This window comes from Labrus mixtus, chromosome 5 (genome assembly GCF_963584025.1).
Source record: "Labrus mixtus chromosome 5, fLabMix1.1, whole genome shotgun sequence".
NCBI classification, from domain to species: Eukaryota; Metazoa; Chordata; class Actinopteri; order Labriformes; family Labridae; genus Labrus; species Labrus mixtus.
Genome location: NC_083616.1, coordinates 17,667,405 through 17,684,362, shown reverse-complemented (window position 1 = coordinate 17,684,362; position 16,958 = coordinate 17,667,405). Strand labels below are relative to the sequence as shown.

Genomic DNA, 16,958 nt, shown 5'->3' with positions numbered 1-16,958 from the left:
TGATATTTTTATAAAGATCTGCACTGAATATGGACTATTCAGGCCTATTGCAACCAGTCGCGGTTTTCAACATGCCAATGATTTTTTGATAGGGAGTTATTTAGCATATTTTAAAATTATGTTCCAGGAGACTATAAATTAAAACACTGGATACTAATAAATGTGTACCCAATAAGCTGAATAAAGAAACGACATGCCTAAAGACTGCAGACGATTTATTTAGGCCGTGAGAGCCTATCAGGTATTTTTTTTTACCTGAGTTGGGTGTCTTTTGCTCTCCTTATGTTAATCAATTACTTTCATCGTAGCATATCAGAATTAAGCTAAGATATGCATCCTTTAAAAAAAAAAGAAATTGTCCCTCCTCAGTTTTAAAATATATAAAAAAAACATTTTCTTCTATCCCTATCCATAAAATGCCATTGGTCAGTAATTGTCAGATATAGCCGGTTAATGACATGTCGGTTACTCAATGTGGCTCCTGAGACAAAATATACTAACAATAATAATAATAATCAAATGGATTCATTAGTCCACTAAGTAAAAAAAAAAAAAGAAGTAGGTATCAAATAGTTACTAGGAGATCCCCATCCGCCCAAATAACCGCTCTTAATCCCATTGGTCGTTGCCTGTTTAGAAGCAGCCAATCAGAGAGCAGAGAGCACACACTGAGGCTGTTCTTAGGAGTGGCGCTCAGTGTGCCTGCTTCAGAGGAAACCTGGATCCGTGCGGAGTGTGACACTCAGTCATCCACTCAATTAACACATTTACAAGCCTGCTCTGGAGTCTACTGTTTGTGTGGTTCAGCAAAAACGTAACGACGTCCTGAACGCTTTCCAACACCGCTATTAAACAAACCCCGGACAGCACCGCTGAAAACAACTTTTGGAGGTAAAATGAACTCTTCTGTCTTTTGTTAATGTAGCCTATACTATTTCAAAGCAAGGTGTTTGAGAGAATATGCTGCTGTTTAAATAACAAAGTAGTCTAAATGGCATAACTCTGAGGTTTGTCCAAATTCTTCCAGGAAATTCAGAATTCAGTTTAAACAATTTAAGCAGATGGACATTTGTTGGGAACGAATAGAAGTGTGGTTAAGAACAGTCTGTTTATGCACTGATGTGATCAGTCGTTTTGACTATCATTTAAATTGCCCATTCTCATGCTGATTTATTGTAGTCTTCACATTTCTTATCTTCATATTCCTCCAATTAGTGTAGGCCTTTTTTATGTAGGATATTTTTTATTTCTAGCCTATCTAAAAAATAAAGTGTAATGCCCTCAATGTAATGTACAACAGGTCAATATTGATGGTTAAAACTATCTGTTGAACAGATAAACTTTCTTGGATTTAAGGAAGATTAGTCAATTTCATTTTTCTATGTCGGATACATTTTCGTATAGAGCTTTAAATCTTTGTTATGTGTTGGTTTTCTACGTGTGAGACAATATGCATATTTCCATTTGTGTGAAGAAATTCAGCTGGCTAAGTAAAAAAAAAATATATAAAAAAATGCCTTATTCATTTAAACCATAACAGGCTATCAATGCGATAAATGCGATTTAATGGAGGGCCATAACTTATTGTTTGCCAATGAATTGTTATTTTTCAAGGGTTTGACTTTCTGCAATAAACGTTTTTGCACCGTGCGTTATATGGTGAGGTTAAAGACATTAAGTCCTATCGACTATGAGGCTGTCAGAGGACTTTTCTGCTATATATTACTTTACTATACATTCTATTAGGCCTAATTCTTTAGGCTAACTATATTATTTGTCTACAGATACAAACTAGCTGTGCCTACAGACAGGCGGCGGAGGACTCAGGCAAACATGTCAGACGTCGGTTGCGAGTTTGAAATCGACGTGGAGAGTCTGGAGACAGAGAGCGACGACCCGGCGGACTCCTCCAGCAGACCCGGCTCGGTGCCGCTTTGCGCCGCCGCCGCCGCCGCCGCAGAGGACGACGAGAAGCCGGGCCCCAGTGGCCAGTGTGCGGGGGACCAGAGGAAGCTGAGCCGGACACCAAAGTGTGCCCGCTGTCGAAATCATGGCGTTGTGTCCTGTCTGAAGGGGCACAAGCGTTTCTGCCGCTGGAGGGACTGCCAGTGCGCCAACTGCCTGCTGGTGGTGGAGAGGCAGCGTGTTATGGCGGCGCAGGTTGCCCTGAGGAGGCAGCAAGCCACGGAGGTGAGACGGGGCTTTGTGGAGGTGAATGCTTCTGTACATGCGATGGCTGCTTTTGTACCTTTATATGCTTCTGCACCATTATCAGTAAGATAGGCCTAGTGAAAGCTTTGATGAAGTGAAGTGTAGTTTTTAGCTAGATGACTTGGCTACTCGACCCCAGAGTCTGAGGCAGACTTTATTATAGTACTTGGGAAATCAACTCACATTCGTTTATAACAATGCACAAAAAAACTTAAGTCCAGTCAAATTCGAATTATATGAATTGAACCTCTTATGACTGATCCTCCAAGTTTTTGTTTCTCTTCATTCCAACAGCTCATTTGTTCAAAGTACTTTTTGTAGTTGATCTTATAGAGATTTTTTTATTGTACTTAAGTCACAATGTGGAATCAATCAAGCAATATCAAATCATCAAGTTTAATTATTAATCAGATTTTAAAACAACAGAAGTTGGGTGACAGGTGATGGAATCACACAAATACAACCACAACAATGAAAGTGACCTTAATAAATCAAAAAGGAAGGAAAAACAAGTTTAAAAAGTAAAAAAATAGGCTAAATAGTTTCTGAATATAATGGTCCTGGAAAACTTTTTTTTGTCTTTAAAATGGGCTGATATTATGCCTTTAATAATCTTTATGGGAGGCACGTTTAATAGCTTTATATGAACACCCAATACTTTATTATTACAACCTTTGCTTGGACAGAAAAGTCACTGTTCATTTTTCAGCAAAGAGGTTTAGCTGCTTGAAAATACCGTTGAGTTTTTCCAAAATGTTGTCAGCAGGATTTGGTATGGATACAATTTGAAGATGTAGCTTGTATGTAGCTGATCCGATTAGGACCTTGGGATCGACAACTATTGTAGTTGTTTAATGTAAATTATTATCTCGTTGTTTGATTGAACACTGATGTCAATCTGGTGTGCTCAATTTAGCATTTGTTTCTTTATTATTTAATAACTATTAATATCTATTAACAATTATTATAGAATGTAAAAAGAAACGTTTTAATCTCATTGTATTGTCATCTCAATGCGAACATATTTATAGTCTGCGTGTGTGTGTGTGTGTGTGTGTGTGTGTGTGTGTTTAGACTGTGGTGACATTCAAATATGTGAAAGTGCCTGTGGTAAAATAATAAACCACGTCAGCTGTGGTATGTTGAAGATCATAACAGAGGGATGTTTTGAATGTGTGTTATTAGTTGTGTGTAGTTGTCAAGCAAAATGTGGGATTTTTATTGCAAAGTCTTTAGAGGTACCGCAGTTTGAAGTAATGTAAAAAGATCTAGCGGTAAAACTGATGAAATATTTCTGTAGATTAATTTTTTGAATAAAAAAAAAAAATCGATGCATTTGCCATTTTGTTTATCTTTACCATAAGAAAGCTTTTGGGCTCACACCTCGTTCTTTTTTTGTTAAACATAGTGATTGAACCTATTACTAGACTTTTCTGCAACCCATATTCAAAGTAGGTTACTATAAAGACATAGGATTTTACTATCCAAACACGTGATTTGGACTTAAGCTGTGATATTCCGTCCCCTTTCATAACGTTTTCATGAGTAATCTTTAAAGCACGTCTTTACAATCTTTTTCTTTTCTTAATTTCTCAGGATAAGAAAGGACTATCGGGGAAACATATTCCATCAGAGAGGAGGACAATATATCAGCGACACATTCGACCGTCCACCATGCTTGCAAAAAGCATCCTTGAAGGTAATGAGTCAACAGATTTTTATTTTTTTCTTATCCTCTTTCTCTTGATTCATGCTGTCTTATTCTAACACGGATTAACCTCTGTACCTCCCGTAACTTATATTGGAATTCTCTGCTTTTTTATTAACACATCCAAAGAAGTAACATGGAGCTTTTAACAACTGTAAGCAGAGTCTTGATAACAATTTTAGCATGCAATAATTTCAGGAATTATCATCTCTATAGTGCTGTTGCAATATACAAATGTGATATAATTTCAGAGCATGATTCATACCTGGAGTGAAATCTCTCCTTTGATGCATGTTTGTCAGTTTTGTGAACATTCTCCATGCATGCTTGACAATAATCGATTATAATTGAATCATTAACACATTTAAATTCTTCTGCTGACAGGATACCGTCCAGTGCAGTCGGATCCGTTTCTGGCGGCCAACCCGTCCCTCCCCCCACCACTGAGCGATCGCATGAGGAAGAGGAGGGCCTTTGCCGACAAGGAGCTGGAAACCATCATGTTGGAGCGGGAGTACAAAGAGCGAGAGCTGCTGGAGAACAGCCAGACGGCCACAGCTTCGCTTCTCTTCCCTAATAACATGGTCCACCACGCTGCTGAGTACAACTCGTATAAAACAGCATACTCGCCTTCTGCTCAGGCTGAGCCGCAACCCAAGGACTTGTGCAACTTCCTGGGTCCAAACTGCCTGGATCTGTCCATGCAGTACCCTGCTGGCTCTGCCAATGTTGAGCTCATTGCCTCCAACGTCAGCGTGGCCACCACCTACCGCCACTACCCTCTGCAACCGTCGCGAGGTGGCTTCATGATGTGGCCCCGCAGTGCAGCTAACCTGGGTGACGCCCTCCTCTACCAGCAGTGTCTGTTCAATGCCACGGCTGTGCAGAACATGAAGCCGAGCGCAGTGTGGGAGCCAAAAGTGATGCCTACAGAGAGTCAGCCGCCAGAGCAAGAGGCGGCGGCTGCTCTCGCTGCTAAACTAGAGGGATCCCGGGTAGCTACCCTGCAGGACTCCTCAGACTCTCAAAGAGCTGATCCCAAACCTCCTGTTGTCACTCAGGCAGGGCAGAGGGAGTGTTCGGCTTTCTCTCCCCCTAAGAGAAGCTTTGGACAATCCTTCCCCAACAACTCTCATTCCCACAACTCCAGCCAAGTTCTGAACAAACTGAGCAAGGACAGCGCTAAGCTCTCCATGAAACTCAACTCCTTTCACTCCCTCATTCAGCACTCGCTGAGTGAAAAAAACAGCGGCGGTGCAGGGCCAGAGCTCAAGGCGCCGTACTGCAAAGAGCTCTTAGAGGAGGCCGCACGAAAGTTCAGGGAGGGCTCCACCAAGGACATTCAGGCAGTCAAAATGAGCGACAGGTACGCCAAAGACTTTTTAACCAAACCTGTGGGGACCAAGATGGTGTCCAGTGAGTCATTGTCTTTCTCTGTGGAGGCCATACTGAAGAGACCGGCACCTGCAATGAGTCGAGCATTCCATTAACTTTCATAAAGACGTTGATTTGAAAATTTTCTCAGTTGGCGGGCAAATCTCAAACCCACATGCATATCATCGGAAATTAGACCAGCTAGAAACCTGTTTGTAATATTTATGTACAGTGTATTATATTTCACATGTGCATGTTTGATAACTTTATTATGTAGAGTATTTAAACATTATCCCAATGTTTTCCTCATGTCAATAAACTTTGAAAGACTGAACTCTTTCCATAAAAAGTCTTGTATTTCATTTTATGGTCATACTATGACACATTTAACTGTGAGCAGGTTTATTGTTTAGGTCAAAAGATAGTCTGCACCCTCCAAAAATCTATAAAACATTTTTATTCACACACAACAAAACAGTTCACACCCAACAGGAATTTTAGAACATATGGAAAACATGCAAATCTGATCATGTGGTTGGCAGTTAGATAGTTGTAAATTAATTTAACTGCGAGACATGTAAAAATAAGTACGCTGGGGCATCAACTGGCCTAGCGGTTATGTCGCGTGCCTGAAGTACAGAGGCTGTTGTCCTCTTCACTTGATCTGGGTCTCCTTTCTGCATGTCATTCCCCACTCTCTCTTCTGTCCGTCCACTGTCCTATCCAAATAAAGACATAAAAAGCTCTTTAGTTAATCTTAAAATAAAAAAATATATATTCTAGCCTTTAGATCAGAGACATTTAAAACTCCTCTAAATGTGAAATTTTAAGGTTGTATTGTAATGTTTAAAACCTTAATTAAAAATATTAAGCATTTATTCAGTTGTGTTGTCGAAGAAGTGCCATTCATTCTGACGTTAGACACAACAATATTAGATTGGTACGGAATACCTTAATGATTGAAGGCGATTTAGACAAACAGTGAAACAAAATACCTTTTGATTTTGTTTGGGGCCAAGATTATTCTGGCTCAATTTTGAAAACTGACATAATTTAAATTATAATAGAGTTAAAACTCGTTAAAGGATTGTGTGGCGGAGTTACCTCTTCACACATTACACACTTGCATCTTAACTTAGATCATGTCATACAAATGGGACATGAATAACATCTTAACAACAATCCTTCAATAATTACAAACATATAACAACAAATAATATTTATATTTCAAAAGAACATCATTTGTGGCATTCAAGATACATTGTGTTTATGATTTTGTGTGCTGGCTGGATGTGGACAAACTGTATTCTCTGGGGGCCTGAAACATGATATCAACACATAAATCTGGGAGCTGCATCATCTCATTGGTTCAACTTGAATTTCTCCACTCATTCCTTTCTAGTTACGGGTTGTCATTATGTGTGTGTGAGTGACTGAGTGTCTTAGTGTGTGTGTGTGTGTGAGCATGCTGAAAGACAGTTCCAAACATTGGTTTCACATGAGCTGCAGAATACTGATCTGTGCAATGATGATCAAGAAAAGAGTCTGGAAAAAAATATCACTAATCTCTTCTTTCTGGTGCAAACGTTGACTTTGTCATCGGCAGGTTTCTGCAGCCAAACCAATCCACCTCAATTTTCTTGTCACTTTCCTTTATTTCCTTTATTACTCCTAGCCCACAAGGAAATCTGCCATCACAGAGGAGGTATGTCAAGAGTTTCTTTTATTTCTTCTGTGATTGAATATGGGCTGATGATGACATTTTGTGTCACCAGAGAGAGAGTGAAAGAGAGATGACGTCATCTAAAGATACACTAAATAATGAACACGTGCAATCATTGCAGGTAATACCAGTTAAAACATATGAAAAAGAATACAAAATGCATATTGTTTAAAAAAATGGAAAGTCCAAAATTTCCTCAGAACTTCTCAGTTTCGATGATGTTAATGCACCTGAAATGTACATTATATACAAGCATACTTTTAAAGAATAATATTAAACATGGTCCCTTTCTTGCACAAATGTAGTCGCTTAGCTTAGCTTAGCATATATAATACAAAACAAAGTGTAGTTACATTACAGAATACACGACAGAAACCGGCATGAAAGCAAGGTGAGCAGCACCTTTTTACAAGTTAAGTTAAAGTCTCAGATTCTGCACCGAAAGAGTTTTAACTTAAATGGGGTCAACATGGCTTTCCAACAGTCTTAGTTTGGGGGCTATAAATGACAGATCAGTGTGGGAGCAAGGTGCAAATAGAGTAAAAGTTGTGTTTTTAAAATGTTATAATAGAAGAGTTGATGTAGCATTGGCATCAGACAACATTATGGAAAGGGTACCTTTCACTCTCCAACTTAAGATTTCACCACTGCTTCCCTGCAATAAGACACATTTCATTGCAGGGTTTCAGATAAAAAAAAAAAAATTGTTCTGTTCAAACAAAAATGACCTTACCCTATCTGTAAGGAATCTTTCCATACAGTTGACAGAAACTTCTGACAAATCTGATCATGTGGTTGGCACAAGCACTTTTCATGGATGCAATTTGATTGGTTGCAGTTTCCCACATGGATTACGTTGCAGCCAGTTTGTTGCTGCAAGCTGAATTGATGTAGTTAAGTGATTCCAAACTTTATATACCAATTACATCAACAAAATATGTAAAGTTAGAAAATGCTTGAATTAACCTCTAAATCAATGGACCAAGAATTAGCTTTGCCCTTAACCTGCATAAAACCATGTGTTATTGTAACATTTAATTTTTAGAACATATTAAAAATTCCCAGCTGGTTATTTTTCCTGGCTCTTAAATAGAAATATTCAAAGCTCTGAAGCGTCAAATCTTGCAATACAGCAAGAGCACAATGAAGACATTGTGTTTGTCGATGACCTAACAATCAGCATGTGTGTGCATACCTGACTGCTCTGACAGCAGTTGGCAGGTGAGCAGAGGTTGACAGTGTTTGTCTGCACTAACTGTCACTGATAAGTATCTGCTGTAGTCCTTACTAATGTCTCATTCCCAAAGTGTGAGATTTAACATGTCAGCAGAGTGAACCGGGTTTGTTGACTCAGCACCCCCCTCCTCCATCCCTCTTATCAACTGTTGTAGTTCACACAGTAGCATTTTGTTTGGGGTACGCAGGTGTCGTTTGCCATTAGGAGACTTCAATGACTTTCCTTCATGCTGTGATGTCGGGAGAAGAAAACACACAAGCACACAACCGTTCTGGGAGTTTTGTCTTTTGCCCTGTCTCTTGTTTCTCTGCTCTGTTGAGAGAAAGCCAAACAGAAGTTGCTGATGTGTTTGTTGCTTTCACAGACCTAAATGGTTGTGTTAAGCATCTTAATGAGCACATGCATGTTTCATTTGTTTCCTGCAAATTCAAACATCAAAGCTGTCATATAAATTGAAAAATAAGTTACCAGGTTCCAGTGCAAATGGGCAGAGTGACAGCATCAGTATAGCAATAAAATCATTATAGAAATAATACCAAAAAGCAAGGTACTACATGCAATTACACGTATGGCTTTGTCCATATCTTATAAACAGTCTGGTAAAAAATAAGGAATTTCAACAATAGTACTATTTTCCCCCATTAAATCCCCATTATTATTTTACTGAAATGTCTCAAGCTATTCAATGGATTTTCACCAATTTGTAACGGATATTAAATTGGTGCCCCTTGTGCATTTTTGTAAGTAGTACATTTGTTGGTGCTATCTACAAATGTAATGAAATGCTCATAATCCTCACTCTTTTTTGTCTCAGTCACTAACTTACAGTGAATGTGGTAAAAAATAAACCAAATATGGTTGTATGTGAGCAATGCTCATCACTCTGAAACTTCTTTCTTTGTAAGCCGCGATTTCTGAAAGGGTGTAAATAAATGGTGACATGAACTGATTCATTTTGTTGCATGGACATCCCCTGCTCCAATACAACAGCTCCATTCTTCTCCTGTCCTCCTGCCCATATAGCATTTGGCTGCCCTGCCACTGACTGTGTGGTTGGTTTATTGCTTTATCACCACCAGAGTCATTTCAACCTGTAACACACACGCACACACACACACACAAACTAACACACACACACACACTTATGAACCCTTGTCCAGGTGTTGAAGCAAGCCATCCATTCCAATGTTTCCATTGTCACGCCAGTAACTCCCAGCCCATCTGATACGCCACAATCCTTTTGCACATTAAGAATCTATTAAGCACCACAAACTCAAACACACATTCACACTGTGGGTTATTTTGACTCTAGAAATAAATGGCACATGCTGTATTTTGCATCAGCGGTCAGCGGGCGTGAAGGACAGGGTAGGATCTCTATTCATTTGAAGCTGTGTTGTTTCTTTGGGCCTCTACCAGCAGCAGCAAGGCGAGGGACACCAGGCTGTTTCAGCATTCCTTCCCAGCACCTTGTAATCCAATAAGAAATGTGTAGCACTGCAGCTTTTTGACATGTAGCACCCACTTAATTACCATGTTGTTAGGGCTGACAGGCCTGGGGGCCGAATGGGGGCAAAAGACTGGTGGGTCATGGATGAAGTAGGTAGGAGGATGAAGGAGGTAACTGAACACGTGCTAGAGCCTTTTCCAGTCACTGTATATCTAAAGGTGGCTGGATGATTATTTCTCCATTATTTTTTATTGACAATAAAAAAAAAAAAAGGTCAACCACACATGCATGGGTCATAAGGTTTAGATAGTTGAGGACATTGTTGACAGTAAATGTTTGGAACGTAGTCCAATTGGCATCTCATGGGAATTGTTACAAATCTGTCAATATTCATTTTAAACTTAATGGAAGCAGTTATTTAAAGATAATTCTTTCTAAGTTTGGGTTTGATGTTTGCATGATTTTCCTAGATAAATTGACAGTTTGACCTGTGGTCTTGTTTTTGTTGTTGCAGGAGGTGTGTCCCAGTGCTTCTGCTCACAGCAGGACAAGCTCAGCGTTAGAGCTTGACAAAGTGACATTTGGAGCAACAAGCAAGACAATTGAACAGTCAGTCTAAGCAAACAGTGAGCCTTCTCCTCAGGTCCATAAAACATCAAGGCCTCTATATCTGTCTTTAGACCACTTTTTTCAGGGAGTCTACATCAGTTTGTAAGTCACAAAATAGATATTATTTATTGTCATATTACTTGTGAAGACAACAATCAGAGAAAGAATAAGGCAGTTGTAATAAAACTAATAGGATTGTACAATCGTTTATTGTTAATTTGGTGCCTATGGTGCAGTGTTTAGGATGGTGATGTGTAGTTGAAGCTTCTTGAAGGTGTGTCCCGTCTTCTCTGGAACAATTTTGAAACATTCACGCAAGGATCAAGGAGAAAAGGCAAATTCGGCCACTTCAAATCCAGATGATAGCCACATTTGCAAGTTAATGCAAATAATTGTAAATCTTTGAGCAGCCAGAGTTTGGAAAGGTGAACCTTGAAAGAATGAGAAGACAAAAACAATTGTCTAACCCTTTCCTTATCTATCCTGTCATGTAGGATTTTAAAGTTTATTGAAAAAGTTCTTTAGCTTGTTTCTTTGGAAGACATTTCGTCAAATGTATTTGTCTTTCCCGTTTTGCAAATACATCTGTACATGAAACAAACACAAACATTGGCATATTCTTCAACTGCTGAGCTTTTGCAGGGAATTTGCCAGTCTAAACACTCATGTAAATGCTATGGAAAAATGCTTTGTGTTGCATTGTTGCCCAAAGAAAATATCATGATCCCCTGCTATGGGCTGTCACTCCAGGCTATGCACACTTATTACAAATGTTATTTTTGTCGGGTTTGTTGTCTTTGCTGCCTTCTGCGGGCCCTCTGTTTTTAGCCAGCAGTTTTGTAGATACAGTTTGAATGAATGGATGGAAAAAAGAAATCAGTTGTGGCTGTTGCTTCACCAGCACCCACTGCATGTAGAGGTCAGATGGTGCAGCTGTAGTTCGACTAACACAGAGATAAATGAGCACCGCACCTGGCTTACACTGACTAGAATAAACACCACGATTGCCAAGGTTAACACTTAAAAGCTTTGATTTGCATATGACAATAAAAGTGTATTCAAATGTACACTCCTCATATACAGCCTCCCCCCGAGCAAACAGAGGGACTGTGTTTAAATAAAGGTGTTTTTCCGCCATTAAATGCTGAAAAATACACCAAAAGCAAACAAAAAAACACTTTACTTGAAAAATTTCCATTTAATATTTGTTTTTCTTGTTTTCTTTAATACATATTTCAGAAAAGTTCTTGTATTTATCATACAGTACACCTGTCTCATACAGTTATAGGTGTTTCTAAACACAGGAATTCATTCTTATTTGACAAACTTCTTTGATAGATGAAACAAAAGTAGAAAGTCTATTCACAAGTTGCAGCCAGTATGCAAAGCTTTAAAATGAAAGATCAGCAAAGGATCAAAGGGGTCAAATTACACTGAAGTATGAAAAGTCTTATCACACCATGTCATTCTTGTCTTAAAAATACTTTGACTAGTTTAAAGCTATCTTAAAACTATGTTTTTATTATTGTGTCTTCACTCTGATCTTTTGCTCTCCAAAGTGCAGAGTTTGACATCAGGATGTTTACACACTGATTTGAGGAAGAGTAAAAGCTTCCCTGTGAAAACTTTACCTCTTATCTCTTCTCTTAAGTTTTTCTTCTCTGAACTTTGAGAAAAAGAAAACACATGAAAGAGTTTCTCAAAATCTGTCTTGGGGGCTTGATTAAATGATATTGTATTAATTGGATACTGCACCAGTGATAAACCTCAGTATGCCTACAGTACAGGTTTTTTTGTGATGATGTCACCCTGTAAAATGCAGTAACATCCCTCTTTCTCAACAGAAATTAAAATGTTTAAAAGTAACTGAATACAGACATAAGTTCATAGTAGAAAAGTAGTGCAAATATGATTAGTAAGAATATGCATAATATGACTTATTCCTAATTTCTATAAAAAAGGTATTTTACACTTTTAAAGTCTTCAGTAGAATTGAGTGTCCACAGAAGTAAAGTGATAGATTTACTGTTTTGTTTTTAAGCATACAGTGTGAATAATTGCTAAGCTTCAATGACTGTTTCCTGTTTTTTGGATTCCAGTGGATTTATTTAGAGCACCTCCTCAGGCTGCACTCGACACCTTGCACACAGAGGAGGCTCATCATGTCCTGCAGACAGCTGTCTCTGCAGTCTGCTTTCCACTGTCAAAGATGGATCCAATAATGTGTCCTCAAACCAGCAGTAACACTCCAGACTGGAACTTCCTGTGTCTGCATGGGCAGAGTGGGACACTTTTACTGGTCCATCAAAGGAGGCACATCTGGAGGAGCTGATGATGCTCATGTGTGGACAGAGGATCGACACCGGTGGTGTGGTGCATGTGGTGTGATCCTTTAAACCTTAACGTTTTTTATTTTTATTTTTTTTTAAGTGAGATTGATAAACCTCAAACTTCACGGTTATGTTCCTGCTTCAGTTCATGATGAACACAAGGGCAATGTTTGGAGCCTTCTTGTTTAGTAGTCTTCTTCTCCTGCATTTTATCTCTTTATTGTATATCCCCGCTCATTACTGCCACTTGCAGGTCAGAAGAAAAGTGTAAATCCATTTTCAGGTAAGAGAACAAACAGTTCAGCGACACACTTAAAAAAAATGTTATCTCACATTGCTATAGTGACCATAAACTCCACAGGGAATGTTTAACTTCAACAGATGTAATAGTAGAAACCTATTTCCACAATCACAAACTTATTATTTCAAATTAGACTGTACGTATACAATCCTTGCTAACTTAAAGGGATACTTCACCTGTTGAAACATGAATCTGTATTGACATTGGGTCATATATGTAGTAGAATTGTGAAATACATTTTGAAGTTGGTGCCTTCTTGGCCGTGAAAAGGCAGAAAGTGTCTTTTTGACTCAAATCCCAGAATGCACAGCACTGCAGGCCACTCCCACTAAGGTCCTCTAGTTCAGAATCAGAATCAGAAATACTTTATTAATCCCAGAGGGAAATTCGATCGATACAGTTTCTCCAAAATATACAGTATAGCAGTAGAAATATATATAAAAACATTTACAGACATATTTACTTCAACACATAAGGCCGTTTCCTCAACTGATTCTGAGATTTCTTCCAGAATTGATCTTGGAAATTCCTGGCAGAAAACAGACTCTATGTCTGTGTCCATAGGCAAACAGTGAGAGCACAGACACTACCAGTCCGCCCCAGCTCGAGCCGGCCCGGGCTCCTCGTCCTCACCGCCGCCCACAGGCAGGCCTTATGTCTCGGCTGCTGAGCTGGCAGCGGCGGCCAGCAATATAGCCTCGAGATGGTTGCTGCCGACAAGCCGGTTTTGTGTCGCTGGCTGCCGACCTCGGTGGCCAGCGGCCGCAGCAGCAGCCAATACACAAGACCGGCCTTTCGGCAGCAACCATCTCGCCGCTATGTTTATATTTGTTCGCCATTATCAGCTTTCTCCATAGAGCCTGTTAGCATAGCTTCCAAGCAATATGGCGGACATTAAGTTACGATTCTGGGAGTGAGGTTCCACCCACTGATCTGTGATTGGTCTGTAGCTTCAGTGGTCGAAAATATGAGGAACTAGCGTTGTAGTTTCACCCCGCTAACCGCAACAGCTTCTAGTGATGCAAAAATCATCATTTTGCGTCACTGGAAGCTCCTTTTCAGACTCAGAAATACAAAGATTTCCCATCTCAAGGGAAAATGAGGGCGGGATGCACGACCATTCAAAAATACTACCAGGTTTCTAATGATACAAAGATTAATGCAAATGGGTGAAGTATCCATTTAACTCCTCAGTTACTCCATGTTGAGTTGTGAAAAAATGCACTTTGTATTGGTTTTCTTCAATTTGCCTAGAGACAATGCCCTTAAAATCATATAATCATATTTCTGATAAAAGGCCTTGTTCTGTCAAAATAACAAAACACCTGTGAGCTGGTCCTCAGTTATTAGGCCTATATAGCTTCATTTCCTGGATGCTTTAATAAAACAGCAGTGTTGTCATAATGTGAGGATCGCAGTTTGTTGAAGTACTGGTTTCGCTGTGCTGTTTTTGCTTTTCAATTTCTTCTGTCCTCATATTTAGTATTCTTATCACCATTAGGGTGTCCCTGTTTTCCAGGCTTTCAGGCTACATGTTACCTGAATGACATTATTTTCAGACGTCAGTAGATACCTGCTAACCCCTGTGAAGCAGGGCGAGGCTTTAACCTTGGAGATGATCTGAACAAACCGGTTGCCACTGTGACACTTTGGCCTTGTTTAGTCAACACGGTCTGTGCTATTCTCTCTGTTTTCACATCAACACATTTTGTTTCCTGTACAATACAGTGTGAAGAAACTGGTTTCCATTTCTTATCAGCCCACCGTGTTTGAAGTGGCTTTGTGTTGCTCAGCTTTTTTGTTAAGCAGGTGAACAGATAGGAGTGTTTTTGCTGCAACAGTGACCGCAGTGGTGATCTGGCGATGCTGGAAAGCTCTTATCTGAGCCATCTATTTGTCATTTTCTTGTTGCCCTTTTGCTTATCTGTCATCTGGATAAGACATATAATCTGTTTTTCCCAAAACCGAAGGATTTTGTTTCTTTGTGGTGACCTTAAGACGTAACGTATTAAAAGTTTAAAATAAAAATTGGAGTCATAAATACAGTAGCTATAAGTGACAACTAAGAACATTTCTCTGAATATCTTTATTCTTAAAATCAACAATGAACTAAAATCAATGTTGCTTTTGACAACCTGCTGGAATACTTTGTTTGCATGATCCTCCCATTCCTCAACTTTTGTGGTACCTCAATCGATATTAAATAATCTAGGTTTCTCTTGTTCCCTTGTGGCCTATTTTTTATGTTTTGGGAGAAAAAAATAATTTAGGACGAATTTATATTTGATGGTCTGTTCAGTGTCATAATGCTGTAATCATTTGTTGTTATGCCTTACATTTAGATAAGTGATTTTTAACGATTTGAAGACATACAAAGTTAGACTCAATCTGCAAACAGAGTGAACATTTTACTGTTGATGCAATGAGAATAAGGCAAACTGTTGATGCTCTTGTACAATCAGAACAATGAGCTACAAAGGACTAAAAAGAAACATCAACTTGTACAGCATTTCATGTTGTCATTTTGACATGTAAGCATCTATTTGAACTGATCCTTTATAGTCATCAATATCTGTTAAAAGTGCTGTTGCCAAAAAAAACCAAAAATGAGTGGGGTGGGGGGTAAGGTGAGGAGTTGAAGTGGCTGAAGATCCTATGTGTTACAGGACTTGGAAATGATTTATTACAATGTTGGGGAATTCTTGTGATACTTTTCCACAAAATTGTCCCCAGTAGTAGAAACTGAGCAATACCAACTTTAGGTCATAAATGAAATCCAAAGCCTGTAGATGAAAAATAAAACTCAGATTTTGACTCCACCTTTTTTAAAAGGACATTTTTTTCTCAACTGAGCAACATGAAAGTGTTTTAAGGATGGGGAGGGGGAGCGTTCTGCTTGACCAAGGGGAATACCAGCTCAGAAGTGTAGTTTGGACACTGAACTCATCCTATAACTCACCTGTAAGTCTATCTTTGGGAAACTCAGACACCCAGACAACCAGCCTTTGATCAGGGACATCGGAAAGCTGACGTTTTCGGGGGTGGGGGATTACTCCATACTATACACATGCCACATATAGCCTACTTGCCTTACATAGACTTACAATAGATGGCTACACAGTTTCTGAATGGCAGATGCATATTTGAATTTTCACATTTAAATTGCTCTTTATGTTAAAGCCATTGACAAGCCTTGAGAAGAATATTTTGGAGGTTTAATATTAGATAGTTCAAGCTGACAGTTCATCAGTCACTAAATTAACAGTTTTCATAAACTAGTAACGTGATTTATGCGCGTCGTTCCTGTTGTGGGATTTGATTAGCCTGCTCCTATTAGCTTAATTAGACTGTTGAGAAAACATTATCACACAGAAGTTGAACAGTAATCTGTGTAATTATTAAACCTCCTGTTCAAGTGAAAGTGCTGTGTAACTCAAAGCTTCTTTTAGTATTTCATTTCAATTTTCTGTGGAAAAGATTCAAGCAAAACATGAAAAAAATCCTGCACACTCTCTGCTGTCTGTTTCTTACTTAACCTCCCATCATCTGACCGCTGCATGAGGAGTCACCACAGTGCCGAATATTAATACTGAAACAGGATCTTCGGTTTCCTGTCCAGCGACGTTTAACAGGGGTTTGACGTGGCCTCGGATAGCATTTATTCTGCAGAACTCATTTTCAAGAACCAATGAGGCCGAAAATGTTCTCACCTGTAGGAAAAGGTTCAAACCAGAATCATTTTCCTGCCGCACAAATGACTAAAACCTTGTTTGTTTAAACTTATGTCACCTCTTTACAAAGGATCAACAGATGTACAGAAGTGAAAGACCTTGAATGGAAAAAGAAAATGACATACAACAAGCAGTGCTTGCCCCCAAAATATGCCCTCGTACTGAGCGTTACCAGAGGTCAGGGTAAACATCAGGTTTATGTTTGCTCCCTAAAATACCATATAGTGTACATTTGTATATCAGAGTGCTCGGTTAACTTCCCCACCTGTACAAAATTTATCAAG

The 16,958-nt window shown here is 39.1% G+C and overlaps 1 protein-coding gene across 2 annotated transcripts; it reads left to right on the top strand.

Annotated features, from left to right (window-relative positions):
* Window positions 1-700: 700 nt before the first annotated feature.
* Window positions 701-5,642, top strand: dmrt2a (doublesex and mab-3 related transcription factor 2a). 2 transcript variants are annotated; one of them, XM_061038282.1, is made up of 4 exons: window positions 701-891; window positions 1,785-2,190; window positions 3,808-3,910; window positions 4,304-5,642. In XM_061038282.1, exons 2-4 carry the CDS (start codon window positions 1,834-1,836, stop codon window positions 5,407-5,409), a joined length of 1,566 nt encoding a protein of 521 aa, XP_060894265.1. In that variant the 5' UTR covers window positions 701-891; window positions 1,785-1,833; the 3' UTR covers window positions 5,410-5,642. The 2 variants fall into 2 exon arrangements, with proteins under 2 accessions (XP_060894265.1, XP_060894263.1); XM_061038280.1 differs by having other exon boundaries at window positions 1,785-2,211.
* The last annotated feature ends 11,316 nt before the right edge of the window (window positions 5,643-16,958 follow it).

What these genes read in the sequence shown, in the direction of transcription:
- dmrt2a (XM_061038280.1), top strand. Translation starts at nt 1,834, where the DNA reads ATGTCAGACGTCGGTTGCGAGTTTGAAATCGACGTGGAGAGTCTGGAG. An exon ending in TGAGACGGGGCTTTGTGGAG is followed by an intron (nt 2,212 to 3,807) that starts GTGAATGCTTCT and finishes TTAATTTCTCAG; the next exon opens with GATAAGAAAGGACTATCGGG. An exon ending in TGCAAAAAGCATCCTTGAAG is followed by an intron (nt 3,911 to 4,303) that starts GTAATGAGTCAA and finishes TTCTGCTGACAG; the next exon opens with GATACCGTCCAGTGCAGTCG.